This window comes from Myripristis murdjan, chromosome 2, assembly GCF_902150065.1.
Source record: "Myripristis murdjan chromosome 2, fMyrMur1.1, whole genome shotgun sequence".
Taxonomy (NCBI): Eukaryota; Metazoa; Chordata; class Actinopteri; order Holocentriformes; family Holocentridae; genus Myripristis; species Myripristis murdjan.
This window is the reverse complement of record NC_043981.1, coordinates 17,562,893-17,582,013: the sequence shown is the minus strand read 5'-3', so window position 1 is coordinate 17,582,013 and position 19,121 is coordinate 17,562,893. Positions and strand designations below refer to the sequence as shown.

The window sequence follows — 19,121 nt, the reverse complement described above, 5'->3', positions numbered from 1 at the left end:
ACGAAGCTCCGCCTGAGAAAATCCTGACAGCAGACACAAGCAGGGCAGACTGGACCTGGTTCACATGTCTACGGAAAACTTCACTTTGGGTCGATACCGATATTTCATTTCTAAAGATATTATCTATTAGCTTACACTGGGGAAAGTTGTGTTTTGAGTGAACTGTTCCTTTGAAAGAGGGCTTCACTAGTGATGTGCTGGCTTTCTAAAACAAAAAAATCTGGAACTTTTTCTTTAAATGAGACAAAATGCCTCTGATTGTCGAGTCCCGGCGAACACGTTGATGCACCAGCGTTGAAAACACGAGTCAAAATTAACCAAAATGAAATGATAAAGTCCCTGATCTGTCGGGGTCGATTTTTGCAGTTTGCAGGGTTCATGCAGGAGGGGGATTCAATCCGGAGGAAGTGTCTGCTGGGTGATGTAACGGCGAGCTGACACGGGGACGCGAGTGGGAGTCCGACCAAAGACGACGAGTCCGAGGAAATTAATATGAATGGTTTTCACCGTCAGCGTCTTTATTTTCATTTACCTGACAGTGAAAACACACAGTCATTATGAATTTTTGTCAAAGTGCCAAAGTCAGCCCAAAAAATAAAGACGGTGTTCATGTGCTCAGATGTGATTAACGACCACCGAGAATTAAAAGCACACGGCTCAGAGTTCAGTCAGGGTGTCTGTACGCGCACGCCTTCTCCTGGATCTCAAACCAAACCAACGAGGCAGCTCTTCTCCAAACTTTCTTTTACATGACAAAAAAAAAAGGGTTTCTGAAAACATGCGAGGTAAGAAATAAACCCTGCAGCTGCTGACTCGGCTCTTCATTTCACATCGACGACGGTTCGTTTCAAAGTTTCCCCTAATTTGCATAAAGTAGCCAAGACCTAAACAATATGCAAATGAGGAGATGCCGATGTGACGCCCCGTCTCTCGAAACGCAACACAACCCTACCAGAATGCATTGCACGGCTGCTTCCATAGACAATGAATGGGAAGCGTGTTGAGGTGAGGTTAAGGTTAAGGTTAAGGTTAAGGTTAAGGTTAGGCGGAGGGTTTGGTTAGGGTTAAAGTTAAGGTAAAGGTTAAGGTTGAGTAAAGGGACAAAGGTTCCCTACGTCTCATAGAAAACACACACTGGCACGCGCTCGAAAAATCACGTTTCACACCTTCTTTCGTTTGCATTTGGATTTGCTAGAAAGAAATTAAAAAGAAGAACACGAGTCAGGTGCAACAATGGTAAAAAAATAAATAAATAAATAAAAAAGGACGGGTTAAGGTTAAGAAATGTTTGCTGGGAAACGTCAGGTGGCGAGCAAACGTTACCAGCACGTTAAAAACAAACTCCGGCTTGGCTTGGACTTGGATTTGAACTCGTGTCGCTCGTGTGTTTGACCCGTCCACGATCCACCTGCTTCTTTAAGTCGCTCCCTTCATGCTCGCCTCGCCTTGATGAGTTCACGTGACGACACTGAAGGCAACACGCAGGCTACTTCAGGTGTCCAACGTAACCTGGAAATGGAGGACGGGCGAAATCTGGGGCTCCGGTCGAGTTCGGACAAAAAAAATCTGAATTAACTCTGAATGAATCCCTCCGTCCCCACGTTGGACCTCACCCCCCCACCTTCCCCCCGGCGTCTCGGCTCTGCAGGGAATTCCCTTCAGATATGGAAGCAGTTAATTCTCCCACGGCGATCTGCTTCCTGCCGGGCTCCACGCACCACCAGAGACCGCTCCTTCCATAAATTTAATTTCACGTCAGATTCGTCATTCCCGAACATTCCTGGGATACGTCTCTCCTGACTGGAATTAAAGCGCTCCAGATGCTGCTCGGCCCCACGGGAGCTAACTAGTCACTAGGCACTAAAGCCCGGGATTAATCGGAATATCCACACTGTAAAAAAAATAAATCTTAATTTAAACAAGGCATCCAGCCATGTAACATCTTGTTTTTCTGCAAATAAGGTCATAAATCCACCAGTGGGATGAGATAATCCCACTTGTTTCCAACGCTAGTCAACTTGTGTCCAGAATTTGTCTTGAACCAAGTGTCATTTTCTTGATCCTAATGGCTGATCTGCCTCATTCTACCTCATTTCAACACATTTATACTTTTTATCAGAGAAAAAAAAATTCTGAAATGAATGAAACTGCACCGGAAACGTGGGATTATCTCATCCCACTGGCAGATTATTGCTGTGAAGTGATACACCGCACACTTTTGTACCAACTCTGCTGACGAAATGTGCTTTCCCGGGGTCTTTGGTCTGGTTTTACTTGTTTATCTTGTTTATATTTTATTACTACTGATTCACCGACTATTCAGCGAGTCATTATTTTAACTGTTTTATTGAACTTTTTTCCTCTTCCTCACGAACAGCAGCTTTTGCTCTTACATTTCCTCCCTAATGTTGTATAATCAGCTGTTTTTTTAAATCATTTTTCCCATTGTTTGTCTACTTTTTCAAATTTTTTTGTCTTGTAAAGCACTTTGTAACTTTCTTTTAAAAACAGCTATGTCTCCTGTGCCCCTGTTTTTTTATGTATTATGACCCTTGTGTCCCTTTTTGTATATTTTAATGGTTCTTTAACATCATGCCTCTGGCTAACACTGGCACATTTACAGCAAAGTTAATTAATGTGCACTGTCCTCTCTAAATACATAAATAAATAAAAAATAAAAATAAATAAATAAAAAATAAAGGTTGCTATTACTATTACTCTTGTGCATTTTCACTGTCAAATGATTAAAAATTTAAAAAGTTGACAGTGAAAGTGGACGTCATTCTTTTTTTTTTTTTTTTTCATGTCTGTGAGTCAGCTTGTTCAGAGGGGGTTTGGCTGCAGTGAGGCTGTGAGTGAGGAAAGTGATGGTTTGGGTGGGTCAGAGCGTGCACCGGGGGAGTGTGTGACGCCGGCCGAGTGTCCTGTCAGGAGCCGGGGGTTAGCAGGAGTGTATACGATGTGGCATGTGAAGCCCGCTGAGACAGGCTCCTGATGGATCGCTCTATAAATAAACCCTGACCTGAAGGAGACTCCAGTGAAAAAAAAAAAAAAAAAAAAAAAAAAAAAACGCCGTGTCATGTTTCTGCTCCCGAGTCAAACGCTTCGTCAGAATCTGCAGGAAACCGACAGGAAACGGAGCGAAGACGTGAGTGTTTGTCGTGTGAGCGGAGCCGCAGTGCGAGAGCTGCTCTGCTCTCTGTCTGTACGGGCAGGGCGCCCTCTGCTGGCCAAGACTGAGCAGAGCTACACAGGAGACAACAGGAGACGCAGGGAAATAAACCACATCAGGGTTTTTCTTTTTTTTTTTGTCTGAGATGTCTGCATGTCTGAGAGAAAATGGAAGGAAAGGAAAAGAAAAGAAGAGAGGAAAGCAAAGAAAAGGTGAAAAGGTAAAGAAAAGGAAAAGAGGGGAAAGGTCCTGAGCAACACAGGTCAAAGGAAAAGGAGTGAGGGAAGTAAAGAAGCAAAGAAGAGAGAAGGAAATTAGGAGGGGGAAGGGAGATAGGAGGAAAGAGAAAGAAAGAGAGGAGGAAAGGAAAGAGGACATGAAATAGGCTATGGGAGTATTGGAAAGGGAAAAAGAGGAGGAGAGAAGAGACAAAAAAAGAGATGATAAAAGTAAAGTGAGGTGAAGGAAAGGAAAAGAAAGGAAGGGAATAGAGGGAAAGGGAGGGAAAAAAGAAAGGGATAAGGACAGAAAAGGAAGAAGGAAAGGAACAGGGAAAGGAAAGGAAAGGAAAGGAAAGGAAAGGAAAGGAAAGGAAAGGAAAGGAAATATAGGGAAAGGGAGTAGAAAGGAATTAAAGGAATGAGGAAAGGAAAGGACTTAGGAAAGGAAATGACAGGAAAGGACTTAGGAAAGGAAAGGACAGAAAAAGAGAGGAAAGGAATGAGGAGAGGAAAGGACAGGAAAGGAAAGGAAAGGAAAGGAAAGGAAAGGAAAGGGAGAGGGAAAGGAGAGGAAGAGGGAAAAGAGAGGAGAGGAAAGGACAGGAAAGGAAAGGACTAAGGAAAGGAAAGGAGAGGAATGAGGAGAGGAAAGGAGAGGACAGGACAGGGCTGAGGTGAGGAGAGGAGAGGAGAGGAGAGGACAGGGCTGAGGAAAGGAGAGGAGAGGGGTGAGTAGAGGAAAGGAGAGGAATGAGAGGAAAGGAGAGGAGAGGAGAGGGCTGAGGAAAGGAGAGGAATGAGGAGAGGAAAGGAGAGGAGAGGAGAGGGCTGAGGAGAGGAGAGGAATGAGGAGAGGAGAGGAATGAGGAGAGGAGAGGACAGGGCTGAGGTGAGGAGAGGAGAGGGGTGAGTAGAGGAAAGGAGAGGAATGAGAGGAAAGGAAAGGAAAGGAGGGGTGAGGGGTGAGGTGAGGCCGTCACCTGGGAGTTGACGATGCGGATGGTCGTCTTGTTGCCGACGTCCTTCTCGAAGCCTTTCGTCGGCGCCGCATTGAAGCGAAGCACGGCATCATGGGAATCTGAGGACAGGAACCAAACAGAGGAACTTAGAATTAAAAAAAAAAAAAAAAACCCTCCACCTCCTGTGGCTGCCACCTCTGCTGCTCCTCACTCCTCTGCTGCCTGTTGGTCAGTGGCTCCCTCTGCTGGCAGACACAGGGAACTACAGCACAGTGCCCTGAACCTGGCCATGATCACCATAATGGATCATAAGAGGCTCGTCGATCAATACCATAATTCAAAATTGACCTTTTGGAGGGGGATTAAGCAACATGAGCTAATCTATAACCTCGATCGGTGACCAGCTGGAGCTGCGACTGGATCGATAAAGCTCGTCCACGACACTCTGGCGGGCGCATTGATCGCACATGTTTGGCTGAACGTTGGGCTGTAAACACGTCTGGAAGAGATTTTGCACAAATGTCACTTCAGAATCCACGTGAGTCACTTTTAAAAGGTTACGGTAACAGGAGAGACGCGGCGAAAACATGCAGGGCTTCAGGGAGAGAGTGAAAAAAATGAAAAAATAAGAAATAAGAAATAAAAAATAACTGTCCCTCTAATAAAAAAAGAAAAAAGAAAAATAAACTGACTGTTGTAGGCTATATAATGCATCACACACTTTGTCACAAAAGCCAACATCACCTGTGCAAGAGCCCATTTGTATGATTGATATGATGATCAATATTTTGCAAACACTTTTCTTCATATTTCATATTCATTCTTTTTTTTTTGCACTGTGCCTGCAAACCAAAGACAAACATAAAAAAGACTTATATAAGAAAAATATTATATAAGAAAAAAATGGCCATTCTGGGAAAAAAATGAACTTTTGTTTTTGGTGACCAAATATTAATTTATTTTATTTTTTATTAATTTATCAATTTTTTTTTCCCTATCTGCTTTCATTATAGAGGAGCCGTTACATTACAAAATTAAGTAACTGATATATTGTGGTGACACTGCATAACATCACTTATTTTCTGAATCCAGAATACAAAACTTTAGCCTAAAAAACATTATCACCTGTGCAGTCTAATACTATGATCAATATTTTGCAAGTGAAATCGCCATATATTCCTTTATTAATCAGATTTTTCTTGTTGTTGTTGTTGTTTTGCTCTGTGTTGACTTGTTGAACATTTCTGCAAACAACATGCAAACATTCAAACTGTCACTAACTTTCTTTTACAGGATAATTTTTAATCTGTGGGTGTTTTATTTTTCCTTTTTACTCTATAATTTAGTGTCACAGTGTTCATTTATTGATCATTTTTGTGTTTATTGTCTTGCAGATTGAATCACAGCAGAGGACAGCCGAGGGTTTCTTTCATTTCCATACATATAGTCAGCTTTGCTTTGAGTAAATTAAGAAAATCTAAATCTAACAATCCCAGCTTGCAAGAACATTAAAATATGAATTAAAAAATATAAATCCAGCTCAATGTGAGTATCTCTACACACCACTAGATGGCAGTACAACCTAATCTACCCCCTCAGGTGTTTCTACTGTCCTCCTGTCTGTTGATGTTTCTTTCTTTTTCTTTCTTTCTTTCTTTTTTCCAGCTTTCAAAAAATGTGATCAGACACTTTATTCTCTCACTTTAGGCTTAATTTAATCCAGATTTTGCAGAGTTTAACCTTTGAGAAAATTATGAATAACTTGAGGAGACCCCAAATGTTTCTTACAGCATCTTTAAAAAGTTGAGCATATTCTTACGCGGGGGAAAAATGTCTTTATTGGTCAACTGATCAGTCACATGTTTGCTGTAAAATCACTGAAAATGAATGAAGTATGAATCACTGGGAGCTGAACATGTGACCTCGCCAGTGATGGACACCTGTGCCTGTTTAAGGATGATTTTTATTTTCTTATGACACCCAAATGAAGGCTCAAACATGTTTCTGATCTTAAAAAATATAAATATATGTATTTACACATGTACTTTATATGGAGACTTTATGTGCTTTATATGAACTTTGCAGACTTTCAAAAATTCAAAGAGCTTTCATTTATCCCAGTTTTGCACTTTTTCTGCACAATCAAGTGTTTGCTGCTTATAGGAGCGACTGGGGGGTGGGTTCAGTGCCTTGCTCAAGGGCACCTCATGATGGACACTGAGGCAGGGGAGAGCATCACTCATACACGTTCCCATTAAAAATGAGCTAAACCTGAAGCAGCAGGTAGACCCACGTGGGACATGAAAACACTCAGATTTCATGTTTGGAGTCGCAGATACAGCAGGAGGACAAAATAACTGAAACACCTTCGAATATAATGCAACACAACCCAGTACGACAGTGACATCACATCGTTTTTAAATAATTTTGCAGGGCTTGTGACTGACACACCTGCATTTCAGGTAAGATCACATCTGGCCTCTGTGTACCTCTACAATTTAAAGTTAAATTGTCTATAATTGTAATTAATTGTCCTGGAATATCCCCAGTATTGCCTTGAAAACTCTCCTGTCCTAATGGTTTCTTTATTTATGTTTTTGTAAATAAATAAATAAAATAAAATAAAATAAAATAAAATCTAACTAACTAAAATAAATAAATAAATAAATAAATATTGGGACAAAAGTTTAAAAAAAAAAAAAAATTAAATTAAATTAAAAATTAATTAAATTTTAAAAAATGGATATGAGAAATATTTCAGCTTGTGCTTTCTGGGAAAAGTGTTTTTAAAGATGCAGCTGATTGGTATTCAGCTAAAGATAGCACAGCTGTGTGCCTTGGTAACTGTGATTCATTTCATTTAATGTGTCATTATATTCATGTGGTGTTTCTGTTTTCGTCCACCTCCTGTGGTTTGGCTGCAGGTTTTGCAGCCTGATGCCGTTTAGTCAAATCAGATCGTCACACCCCGTCCCGACGCGCCGGCCGCGCCCTCACCTATCTCCTGTCCCAGGGAGGAGTTGAGGATGGCTCCTGCCGACGTCACCACGGCGCACGTCTGGTACTCGGAGGCCTGCAGCTGCTCCAGGGGCCGGGGGGGCACCAGGGCGGCCCAGCCCAGGCTGGCGAAGGGCTCCTCCCGGCCGTCCAGCATCCTGAGCCGGGCCCGCCGCTTCAGCTCGCACTGCACCTCGTGCCCGCTGCGCCCGCCGCGCCGCTGCCCCCTGTAGGCCACGTGGTGCTTGTTGGAGTTCAGGTACACCCTCAGGGCCTTTTGGAGGCGCGGGCTGAGCATGGCGGCCGACATGTTGCTCCTCCACAGCCTCTGGTGCACCGCCTCCGCCCTGACGCCCGGGAAGCCGTCCGATGTGGGTTTGCTGCCGCGCTGCGCCGCGCTCCACCTCCTCCTCCCTCGCCGCTGCCGCTGCCTGCGCTCCTCCCTGTCCTCCTCTAGGCTCCAGGCGGTCACGCTGCTGCCCCGCCCCGGCCTGAACAACACCCCCGCCTCCCGTGGGCCTCCGTGCCGCTCCTGGGTGTCCGGGAGGAGGACCTCCTGGGGGAGTCCGGGCGGTCCGGCCCGCCGCTGCTCCCGCCAGCTCGCGCCCTGGATCAGCGGGGCGAGGGAAGAGTTCGGGGTCCCTTTGCCTCCGGGGTTAGGGCCCCCCTGGATGGAGGCCAGGCGGCGGATCTCTGTGCGGGTGAGGGAGGGGCCGGACGCCTTGGAGCGGCTGCGGGGCATCGTGCTGGACCGCAGCTCCAGGAAGTGAGAGAGCAGGGACAGGAAGAGGACGAGCCAGGCCAACATGGCCACCAGGAGCAGCTTCCTCCACTGCTTCATGGCAGCTGGAGCAGAAAGGGGCGGGGCGGGGGGAGAGGGGGGCGGGGTTAAAGGGCTCCTGTCCGCTGGCTAGCCGCACCCAGAGGTCACCCCAGCGCAGCTCGGGGCGACACCTGGGAGAAAACAAACAGGAAACAGTTAATGACATCACCGCTCACCCTACAAACAGACTCCCTCCTGTTCAGTCGTGTATTTGCTCATAAACGGCTCATATTTCATATCTGGTGATCCATGTTTGCAGAAGTAATTGAAACCGAAACCACGTTTACATGCAAATGCAACCGTGTGTGCTCGGCGTGTTTGTGCAGATTGTGCAAACATGTCTTCCGAGGCAGAAACAAATCTCATTGGTGGAGTTAAACTTCAGTGGGCGGAGCCAAAGAGCCACAGACGGGACTGTGATCAGCGTGAATTAAACAGGCAGCCGCTTCTGTGTTTGTGATCATGACGTTCAGTTAGCAGACAAACACCTCAGCTACACCGTTTTTACACCAAGCGAGCACGAGTTACTTTTTGGAGACTTTTAATACGACTCGATCGCTCTCATCCCTTTATTTTGCTTTTGCAATATTCTCTTTGTTCATTTTGTTTATTGAAACGTTTAATAAAAAAGAGATTTCCAGTAATGGGTTCCTTATTTTCTTCTGCATTTCAAACATGAAAATGCTGAATACTGGCACAAAATACTGCCAGTCAGCAGCTTCAGTTAACCCTTTGAAACCCGAGCATATAACTTGAGTTCTGTCAGTAAATGATGAGCAAATGAGCAAGACGTGTCCTGGAAGACAGAAACTAGTGAAAAAGACCAGAAAATTAGTAGAGAAAACAAAAACAAAACTAAAAAAAAAAAAAAAAAAAAAAAAACAAACAAAAAAAACAGAAAATTAAAAAAATGTTACTGGAAAATTAGCAAAACAAAAAAGCAGTAAAAAAAAAATACAAGAAAACTATAATAATGAATATATATATTTAGAATTAAATTACATCAAAATGACAAAAAAAAAAAAAAAAAAAAAAATCCCCAGAAAAACAAATTAAAAAATTAAAAACATTACCGGAAAATTAGAAAAAGTAAAATACAAAAAAACAAACAAATAAATAAATTGAAAATATTCAAAATTATTATAAATATATATTTAAAATTAATTTAGAAGAATATTGCCCCAAAAACTCCGCCCAAAAATGTAAAATAAACTGACTTTTGTTAAAGGGGCAACATAACACCTTTCAAAATTAAAGCCCGCCCATGGACTCGTGGGTTTCAAAGAGTTATAGAAATATCTGAATTAGCATTGGTCATAAAAAAAGCCAGACGTTCACCGACTGCTACAATCTTCCAACCTGACGGAAACTATGTGAATTAGTCAGATTACACAGGATCAAGCCTCACTGGGATTAGGATTGTCTCCCTGAGGTGTGGATCATGCAGGCCTGAAACAAAAAGGTTGGTGTGTTGAGTGTTGAAGGGATGTTAGAGGAGTTAGTGTGGCTTCCACCATGAGAGTCTTCCTCCTCTCTTTCCTCTCATGCTCTTTAGCCAGAAAAACAAAAAAAACCTGCCTCTCTCTCTCTCTCTCTCTCTCTCTCTCTCTCTCTCCACCCTGCAGCTTTAACTCAGCTGCTGGGATTATTTCTGCCTCCGAGAAATGTTTGTATATCTAAAACTCCAGCCCGTGCAGCCTGCCCACCTGCACGCCTGTCACTGTGTGTTCTGGGTACAGCAGTAAATCCAAAACAGCTTCGTCTCCTCCTGCAGCTTCAGAGCTCGCCCTCGGGGTGCGCGTCATGTCATATGCTGTGGTAATTGAGTCCCCGGGGAAGAGGGACTAACATTACGGCAGACTTTACCGACTGCCGAACGCCGTGTACCCCATCTGAGCGCCGGATGAGTCAGATTGTGTTATTCGCACGCTGCCATAATCATCCACTGTGGGATTTCTCTGCCAAAGCCGATGGTGAGGTGCCCGTTGCTGGGGCTGCAGAGGAAAAGCTGCCCTGTTTTGGGTTTTTTTTCCCGCTCGGTGTCATCCTGACTCTGACGCTCGCCGCCGAGGCTCAGCGAGGGGAAACCGAAAAGATTTACAGAAACATTTACATTCAACATTTACTCGGCCGGATCACTGGGTTTCTTGTTCTTCAAACGGCAAGGGCAGGGCTTGGACTTCCCTGTTTTTCCATTTCATGTCCCTTTTCCGAGCCGCTTTTGACCTTGACCTTGCTGGAAAACATCATGAGGTCAAGGATTTCACATGTGAAGGTGCTACGGGAACCCGCTGCACTTTTTCTCGGCTGAGTCGTAACGTGACGGCCAGTTTGTCCTGAAAACGGACTCGTCATGGATACTTGGCCCTGCGCCGAATCCAAACCCATATTCAGCAACCAGCGACGAATGGCTTTCAAACAAATGAGCCTACCAAACATTTTCCTAAAAGAGCAGCTTCAGATCAGACAATATTTACACAGAGCAGGTTTAACTGCGAGGGCTGGCGCTGCTGCGGCCGGTCTTTTATTTTGAAGCAGCAGAAACCAGGATAACTCGATAAAATGCAAAGCAGATGGACGACGTGAGTCACGGTGCACAAATAATGTAAAGCCGTCCTTAAACACAACACAAAGAGCTCATGATAAACAGCACACACACAAACTACACCGCGTTCCAACTTATTATGCAAATGATATTTTTGTCCAATTTTCCTAAATAGTCAATGAAAATGACAGTCAGTATAATTTTCAAGTCACCAACAGTTAGAGTACAATTTGATTTTTATTGAGCAAAACTCAAAATGATAATAGTATTTTTTTTTAAAAATAAAAAACTCAAAATACACAGCTAGGGAGACAGTTTACATCAAAACTGCAGCTCTGGGAGGCTATTCTGACATCCAGCAAAGAAATTCAATCAGAAACTGTCCATAAACTGACAAGTTCAATGGATGCAAAGATTTGTGCAGGTGATATGAAAGCAGGGCTCTTATGTTAAACATGTAATTTGGCCTGTTAAGATGTTTTTGACTGAAATAGCTTTTGATGTCCGTAAATATGACCTCCTAATGCTGCAAAGTCAACAAATGACCATTTTTAGTTCTTTACAACCTACAAAATGTTTTGAAAATCTGTTGTGCATAACAGCTTGGAACAGTGTATTTTGAGTTTTTTATTTAAAAAAAAAAAAAAAATACTGTTATCATTTTGAGTTTTGTTCAATAAAAATCTAATTATATTCTAACTGTTGGTGACTTGAAAATTATACTGACTGTCATTTTCATTGACTATTTAGGAAAATTGGACAAAAATATCATTTGCATAATAAGTTGGAACGCAGTGTAAAGAACTAAACTGGGGTCAGTAAATGTCCGCTGCCCAAAAGCATGCTGGGAAACTCCACGGACTGGCGTTCACTCGGACGTCGGTCAGCGACAGAGACAGAAGTACAACACGTTTTTTTTTTTACAGCGAGATTTCTTTTGATTTGCAAAACGCAGAGTCATTAGAGTGGGTCTTCTAGACCTATAGAGGTTTAACAAGCAGGAATTTCACTCAAGTTTATATTTCTGTGTGGTTAAAAGTCAACGATTAAGCCACGCCCACTTTTCTCCTGCAAAAATCCCAATAATTTTGCCCCAAAACAAAAACAAATACAAATACAAACAGTGGTGCATCCACACACCTCTATAAACGCAGACAACACGGTGAAAAATATGACTGATCACAAAAGTGAAACCAAACGGCTGTCACATTAAAACGATTAAAAATAAATATTAGATTCCTGCAACATCAGCTTAACATGTGCGACTTACAAATCCAATGCTACTGTTACGTGCAGTACAATAGCATTCATTTTTTTAATGATTTTTTTTTTAATGCAAAGTTTAGTTTTTTGATTGCCTGTGGATATTTATTAAGATGACACATTTCCTCTAATTTAAAATATGTGCTGTAAATGGGTGTAGATGTAGTTAAGCAAACAGAGACAATGCAGACAAGAACTTTCGTGTTATATAAATGTTCAATTAAGCTTTAAGTGCCTCAGGTGTTATTATTATGAAATAGTTATATTTCAAATATCATCACACGTCATTGAAAAAGCCGTATCGGTCAATGTGATTAATAAGAATTCAGAGTCCAAATTTCAAGTTTCACCAGGTAATAAAGCCGTTTTCATCCGTGACTGCACTGATCCTTTTAAAAAATAAAGGTGAACGAGGGTCACGCTTTATTTTGAAGGTCTGCATTTGATAGAGAGGTGGAGGCGTCCCGGGCTGGTGGATGTGGGCTGCGTTTCGCCCACAGCCTCACCGGTCCAAAATCACGATTTCTTGGTTGTGTGTGAAGCCCTTCATGTGTGCAAATCCTCCTGAATCCTGCCTTCCAGTGGGATGAAGGTTATCCTGACATTTGGCATCCCGACTCCCCTAATCTCTGCCTGTGACTTTTGGGAAAAAAAAAAAAAAAAAAAAAAATCCAACATTTAACCTCTTAAGACCCGAGCTCTTGTTTGATATGCATATGATTCTATTTTGGCTTATTGGACCCTGATAAGTATAAAAACTACGCATCGTCTTTTTACATGGTGTAGTTTTAGAGAAAAATGATGTCCAAATATGCGGACACTAGTTCTCAATTTCCTTAAAACACAATAAAGTCGCCGTTGTGTAATAGAGTGCAAAATTCTTTATTTCCACCATGAACATTGCAGTTTTTGTCCTGACTGCTTTGTCTTGCATTAATAAAACATACAAACATATTTTTGAACGTGTTTTGAATATCACAGTGCAAAAAAATAAAATAAAGTAACAACATTTTTCCCCCCTTTGGACAGTCACAGCTACAGTAAGGCATCATATGCTTGTAAGAAAATATAAAACAGGTGTGTATAACCCAAAATGTGATGTCCACGTATGTGTACGCCAGGTCCTAAGAGGTTAAAAAAAAAAAAAAAGTCTCCTCTTTATCAGTTTGAAACAGCCCATTTCCAGATCTAATACGATCCTGTTGCCGAAATCCCGTCAGAGAGGTTTCAAGCAGCCGGGCCCAGGTGACAAAACCCGGGCCAGACTCTCCTGACGGGCGTCAAACCTGGAAATCCTCGGCTCAATACGTGTCGACTTGACGCCTTGTCAACTCCTCAGCCGGCTAAGCTGCAGAAGAGGTATTGATTCAGCTCCAGCGAGCGGCGACTCCACCGCCCGCGCTACAGTAAACACACCACATATATTCAACGGAAAGGGAAAAAGGGCCTGAATAGGAAGAAGAAGAAGAAACAGCTCCTCTTGGATTTCGACAAAAATACACAGAGCGATTTGAGGGCAGGCGGCGTGTGGCTTTTCTATTCCGACAGTTTCATTCAGGAAAAAGGTTGAAAAATCTGACGCCGTCGTGCCTTTCATCTCACTATTTCACCAGCAGGCAGCGAGCGCAGACAGTTCTGCAAAAGCACAAAAAAAAGTAAAAAAAAAAAAAATTTGCTTTTTGCAGCCACAAAAGAGGAAGAGCTTGTTATTTGTTCCCACTGCAGGGATGAGAGTCAAAAACGCTGCCGTTTCATATAAATCAAGCTCCGTTGCTGCTGTTCTCTATTGCTGATTTGCTAAAACACACCAGTGACCAATTGTTGCAAATGCATGACATGATATTTGCGAACGGGACTCCATATTTGCAGCGTCTGGATACTGTAAAGGTATAATCGTATCTGCAAATGTGTGCAGAGTTCGGTAAATATGTGTTCAGATTTGAGAAACATGTGATTAGCAGCTCGCGTTTCGTTTAACTTTGTCTGATCAGCGTCTGATTGTTTGTTAATTTGGTCCCTTTGCTGCGTCCAGGTTTGTGCTGGAATCTGTGTGTGTGTGTGTGTGTGTGTGTGTGTGAGGCTCTGCAGCTAAAATCAACAAGGATATACATTTGCAAAGATAACACAACACTGTTTGCAATGATAAAGTTCTGACTTTACTGCCATCAATCTTTTCCTTTGTCTGTGTTTCTGCCTTGTTTAGAAAAAAATATATATACCCAACCTGAGCCTGTCGGGCCGGGTTTGGACAAAAATCTAGAAATCATACTTGCGTTCAGTCATGTTGGTGTCATTTCAGTGAAAAACGATGGACCTGCTGTCTGTTCCGGGCAACTTCCTGTGTAGTGATGGAGTTTACGTGACGACGCTGAAGGCAACACGTCGGCTGTTTCAGGAGGTAAATGTGACCGGGCGATGGAGGACGAGCAAAAACTCGGGTTCTGGTCGGGTTTGGTTACCGTGCCAACCCGTCTCGGGTCGGGTTCAGACAAAAATCCGATCTTGTGAACTCGTGCACAGGAAGTGATGCTTTTTACGCTTCTGGTTTGGAATAAACAGAAGACGAACTGTGTAGCTAACATGAGCAGCAACAGACTGAACAGAGAAAGAAAAGAGAAACTGAAATGCTAAGCCCCGCCCATTTGGTTTGATTGACAGGTGATCTCTGGGAAGCTCAGTGCAGACACAACACAGCGATGAAACACAAATGCAGCCAAATTAAAAAGCAAAAAAACACACCATTTAGCGCTTAACAGCAAAGACAGAGACTGAATCAGGTACAAAAAACTGAAAATCAAAATCTCGCGTATTGCCCCTTTAAACCAGCATTTGCTTCAGTCCTGACATCCTGCATGTACAGTGACTGCAAGTGACTTCAAATAGGAAGAGGAGATTAAATGTTGTTCAGTAATGCACGGGGACCCTGAAGGGCCCTCGGGCGTCAAAAAGAAGATTACAGGAAGCAGGTATGAGGCGTTTGTGGACGTTAAAAAAATAAAAAATAAATAAAAAATCACCCCGAGAAAGCAGAGAGAGAAAGGTTTAGTTGAATCACGGTGGCCAAGTGTTGGCATGTGTGACGGCTTCAGGGCCCGCAAACACAACCTGTGTGTGTCGAGCCACTGTGTTCTCTCACTGCTCTACACACACACACACACACACACACACACACACACACACACACACGCTCGCAGCGCTTTTAGCCTAACAAAAGAAGCCGCCTTCAAAAGCTCCTTTCATCTCTGACAGCGAGCCGGTGCGGCGGCGCGTTTTTGCACGGGACGACACACCAAGGTTAAACGGAAACAATCCATCCTATCTGCCGCGGGGGTCGCCGCGCGCCGCCGCGCACGCCGGCCTTGGACGGGAACACCAGAAAACTTCTATTATTTTCTATTGTTTGGAAAGAACTGTTCCAGATTGAAAAGGAAGAGAAAGAAAAAAAAAAAAAGCAGCCGTTGTTTTCAAGCCTGTGCCGCGGTGACTCAGCCGTCTGCGGCGTTTCTGCTCCAGCCAGACATCGCAGCAGCTGATTGCACTGATTAGTCTCTTCTTCTCTGGTTTGTGCCGCGTGTGTTTATCAGAGAAATCAGCTGCCGTGCTGTTTGGCTGCTCTGAACATCCTGCTGCTCCCTCTTCTCCGACTCCTTCTTCTTCTTCTCCTCCTTCTCCTACTCGCTCACAGTCTTGGCATTTGTGGACTTTATTTATACACAGCACTTATCTAAAATGGGATAGCTTAAATTAATCTTCAAAGGGCAAAGAGAGGAGAGAAAAAAAAGGGTCAAATATAGACTCAAAGAAAGTGTGAAAGCCCCAAACCATCCGCAGCACAACTCCAAAACATGACCCAAACAAAGCCCGCAGTGTGTTTACAATAATGACACACTGGATCTATATCTGTAGGAAGTTCTAGCTGGAACCACATTTGAATCCAGATCCTGGAAGATGAGCAGTTAAAGAAGTAGAAGCATCAAATAAGTGAGCAAAAATACCCCTTGTAAAATAACTAAGTCAGCATGGACACACTCAGTGGCCACCTGTCCAGTCAGGCCAGCAGCTCTGCCTTAAAGTCTGCCTTTTAATGAAGTTTATAATGTTCAGTTTTTGTTGGAGAATGTGTAAATTTAATTCTGTGTTTATTACTGAGGTTGTAGTTTGCAGAGGTCTGCTACCGGACTACATTATATTGACAGGTGTTTCCAATATTTTGTCCTTCCCATTTAATATACATGAGGTGGGACAGAATAGTGGAAACAGCTGTCAGTAAAGTGCAGTACAGGCCAACAGCAGCACTATGAGCTCAATGCCAAACATAGAAGTGAATGAACACCTCTGTTACCGTGACAACAAGACAAGCTGAGCATTAAAGGCAGCAGGAGAGGAGACTTTATGGCACAACAGCTGGATTAGATTAGATTAGATTGTGCAGGTCGACCTAATACAGTGGTCAATGAGTGTATATGCATATGTAAACTGCAAACATAAGCATCCAAACATATGCAAAATTCCATAAAAACTATATAACCTGTAACTATGAAGTTATGATTTTCCACATTATCTGCTAAAATGTGTCAGTCCAGCAGGATCGAAGGTGAAGTTTGAGCAGATCAAACCTAAATACTGACAATCGACTTTTCAGCTTCCTTCAACCTTTATTTAAGGCCAGAGAGATGAGAGAACACAAACAGACTGCCACATGGAAGAGTACATTTGTTCTTTTGTGATTTAAAAAAAACAACAACAACGAAACATGTTTCTGTGCATCAAGGGGAAAATTTGGAAGAAATTGGAAATTTGCGAGAAATATTTCAATCTAAAATTCAAGGCAGCCATTAAAATTTGGAGAATTAGACCCACTGATATTTAAAAAAATATTTTAAAGCTGTGAAAGCACCATTGCATACATATGACGTATATATGTTATATATATTATTCCATTAAAATATTTTTGAAAAGTTTCCTCCTTTGAGGTCTCAGAAGGTTCGATTCTGATTCGGTCCAGAATTCCAGAATTCCCGTCACAGAGGAGCATCGGAACGCCGTCACAAAGCTCCTCTGTGACGTCGGCGACACACAGCAGACACCTGGACCTGCGCGTGTGTCCGGACTTTCATTTCCAAAGTGATCGCCTACAGTAAGCATGTCACTGAAGCAGGTCAACAACCAGAGGAGGACGGGCTCCTCACAGCTCCGTCCGGCTCCACAGAGCCTCCACCAGGCTCCCATCACCCACATTCACACCAGGTATGGACATTTTCCCTGCTGTCTACACAACTTTCTAAGGGACTTTCTGACTCTCTCTCTCGGGTCACATCTTGCTCAGCTGCTCTCTGCTTTTGTTTCCATTTTTTGGAAGAAATCAAGCCAGTTTGCTCAGGTTGCAAAGGGTTAATTAAAATAAACACAGGAAACGTGACGTTGATCCAGGTTTCAGACGCTTAGATTTGGTTTGACAGGTTTGATGTTCAGAGTGACAGCGCTCGCTCTCCTGTGATGCTGCTTTTATACAACACTTCCACAAACAGCTTCCATCAAATAATGGAAATAAGACACAACACATTATGATTTACTCATTTAGTGATAATAACAGTAAAACAGCAGCGTGCTGTTATTCTGTATATCAGCACTCACTGAGCGCCTCTTGTCCAATCAGACTGAGCCACTAACAAACTGCTGTGTCATGTCTGACATGTATGGTGCTACATTATATTTGTTCTTTTGCTCTAATTATGTTGTTGCTGTAGTTTGTGATGTTTGGACAGCTGTTGATGTATGACTCTTGACCTTTAACCTTCAGCTCCACCAGAGCTGAGAAAACGCTGAGGGAGCAGCGTCAAAATACCAAGGAGCAACAACGAACTCCTGAGGAGCTCCAAAGCTCCTTCACCTCTCAGGAGCAGGAGAAGGAAGCTCCCAAACAGACCTTCATCCCTGTTGACCCCCAGCTCTCCAAGGGCAGATTCAGCCGCCAAAGAGAGCTGTTCAGGGTCAACCTGAAGAAAAGGAGGGAGTGGATGATCGAGCCTCCTCCTGAATTTAAAAAGGCCCAGGAGAGGAAGAGGAGGGAGGAAGAGCTCCGAAAAGAGAGAGAGAGGAGGGAGGAGGAGGCGGCCAGAGAGAGAGAGGCCTGTGAGAGGGAGAAAAGAGAGAGAGAGGCCGAAGAGAGAGAGGCCCAAGAAAAGGAGGAGGAGGAGGAAGAGGCAGCAGGAGTCCCAGAGGCAGAAGTGGAGCTGAAGCTCGGCTTCTGGGAGAAGCTCCAGGCCTGGAACTTCAGGAAGCAGAAAGACCGCAACCTGAAGAGGATCTCCAGGACTCTGAGGCAGGAGCACAACTGCTGCAGCTGTGAAGGTGAGTCAGGTTAGGAGTTGTATCCCCCTCAGGGATGTGGAGCTTCACACACACATTGTTGTATTTTTTCAAAGTGGTGTGTGAAACCATTAACAATAATATAGTCAGTCTCCAATTCATTTAAATTTAACCTTTATTTCTTTTTTAAAATTATTTATAATTGAATATAACTTAAACAGCTCAGGGACATTCATGCAATATTGTTTGAGCACCTTTTGCACCGTCAACTTAAAATAATGTTGTGTTTTTTACAGAAGGGCTGAAGTTCGCTGAGCGGCAGCAGTGGAAAAGAAAGAAGCTGCTGAGAAAGGAGGAGGAGAGACAGAAGAGAGAGGAGGAGTGGAGAGCTCAGCAGCTGGAGAAGGCCAGAGAGAGAGAGAAAAGAGAGAGAGAGAAAAGAGAGAGAGAGGCCCGAGAAAAGGAGGAAGAGGCAGCGTCCACGGCAGCAGAGGAGGAGCTGAAGCTCGGCTTCAGGGCGAAGCTCCAGGCCTGGACCTTCAGGCAGGAGAAAGAAGGAAACCTGAAGAAGATCTCCAGGTCTCTGCAGAAGGAGCACGGCGTCTGCTGCAGCTGTGAAGGTAAGTCAGGTCGCTCACTCAGCAGGAGGAGTGACGGCAGCGTGGCCTCCTTCAGAGCCGCTGCAGCTCCTTCACACTCCACACTCACCTGTCCACCTGTCCACCTGTCCACCCGTCCACCTGTCCCTTTTCTCCTGCAGTGGACGGCTGCCCGGAGGTGGCTGAGCGGCAGCAGAGGAAGAGGAAGAAGCTGCTGAGGAAGGAAGAGGAGA

The 19,121-nt window shown here is 43.6% G+C and overlaps 1 protein-coding gene across 3 annotated transcripts in view; it reads right to left on the bottom strand.

The window, feature by feature from the left end:
- The window catches only part of LOC115374399 (beta-galactoside alpha-2,6-sialyltransferase 2-like), a 68,372-nt gene that overhangs the window by 32,425 nt on the left and 16,826 nt on the right, over window positions 1-19,121 (bottom strand). For all 3 annotated transcript variants that reach the window (XM_030073275.1, XM_030073283.1, XM_030073291.1), the window contains exons 2-3: window positions 7,350-8,303; window positions 4,374-4,471 (exon numbers count right to left, since the gene is read on the bottom strand). In XM_030073275.1, coding sequence (XP_029929135.1) covers window positions 4,374-4,471; window positions 7,350-8,190 — 939 coding nt within the window. In that variant the 5' untranslated portion in view covers window positions 8,191-8,303. The remainder of the gene's footprint in view (window positions 1-4,373; window positions 4,472-7,349; window positions 8,304-19,121) is intronic.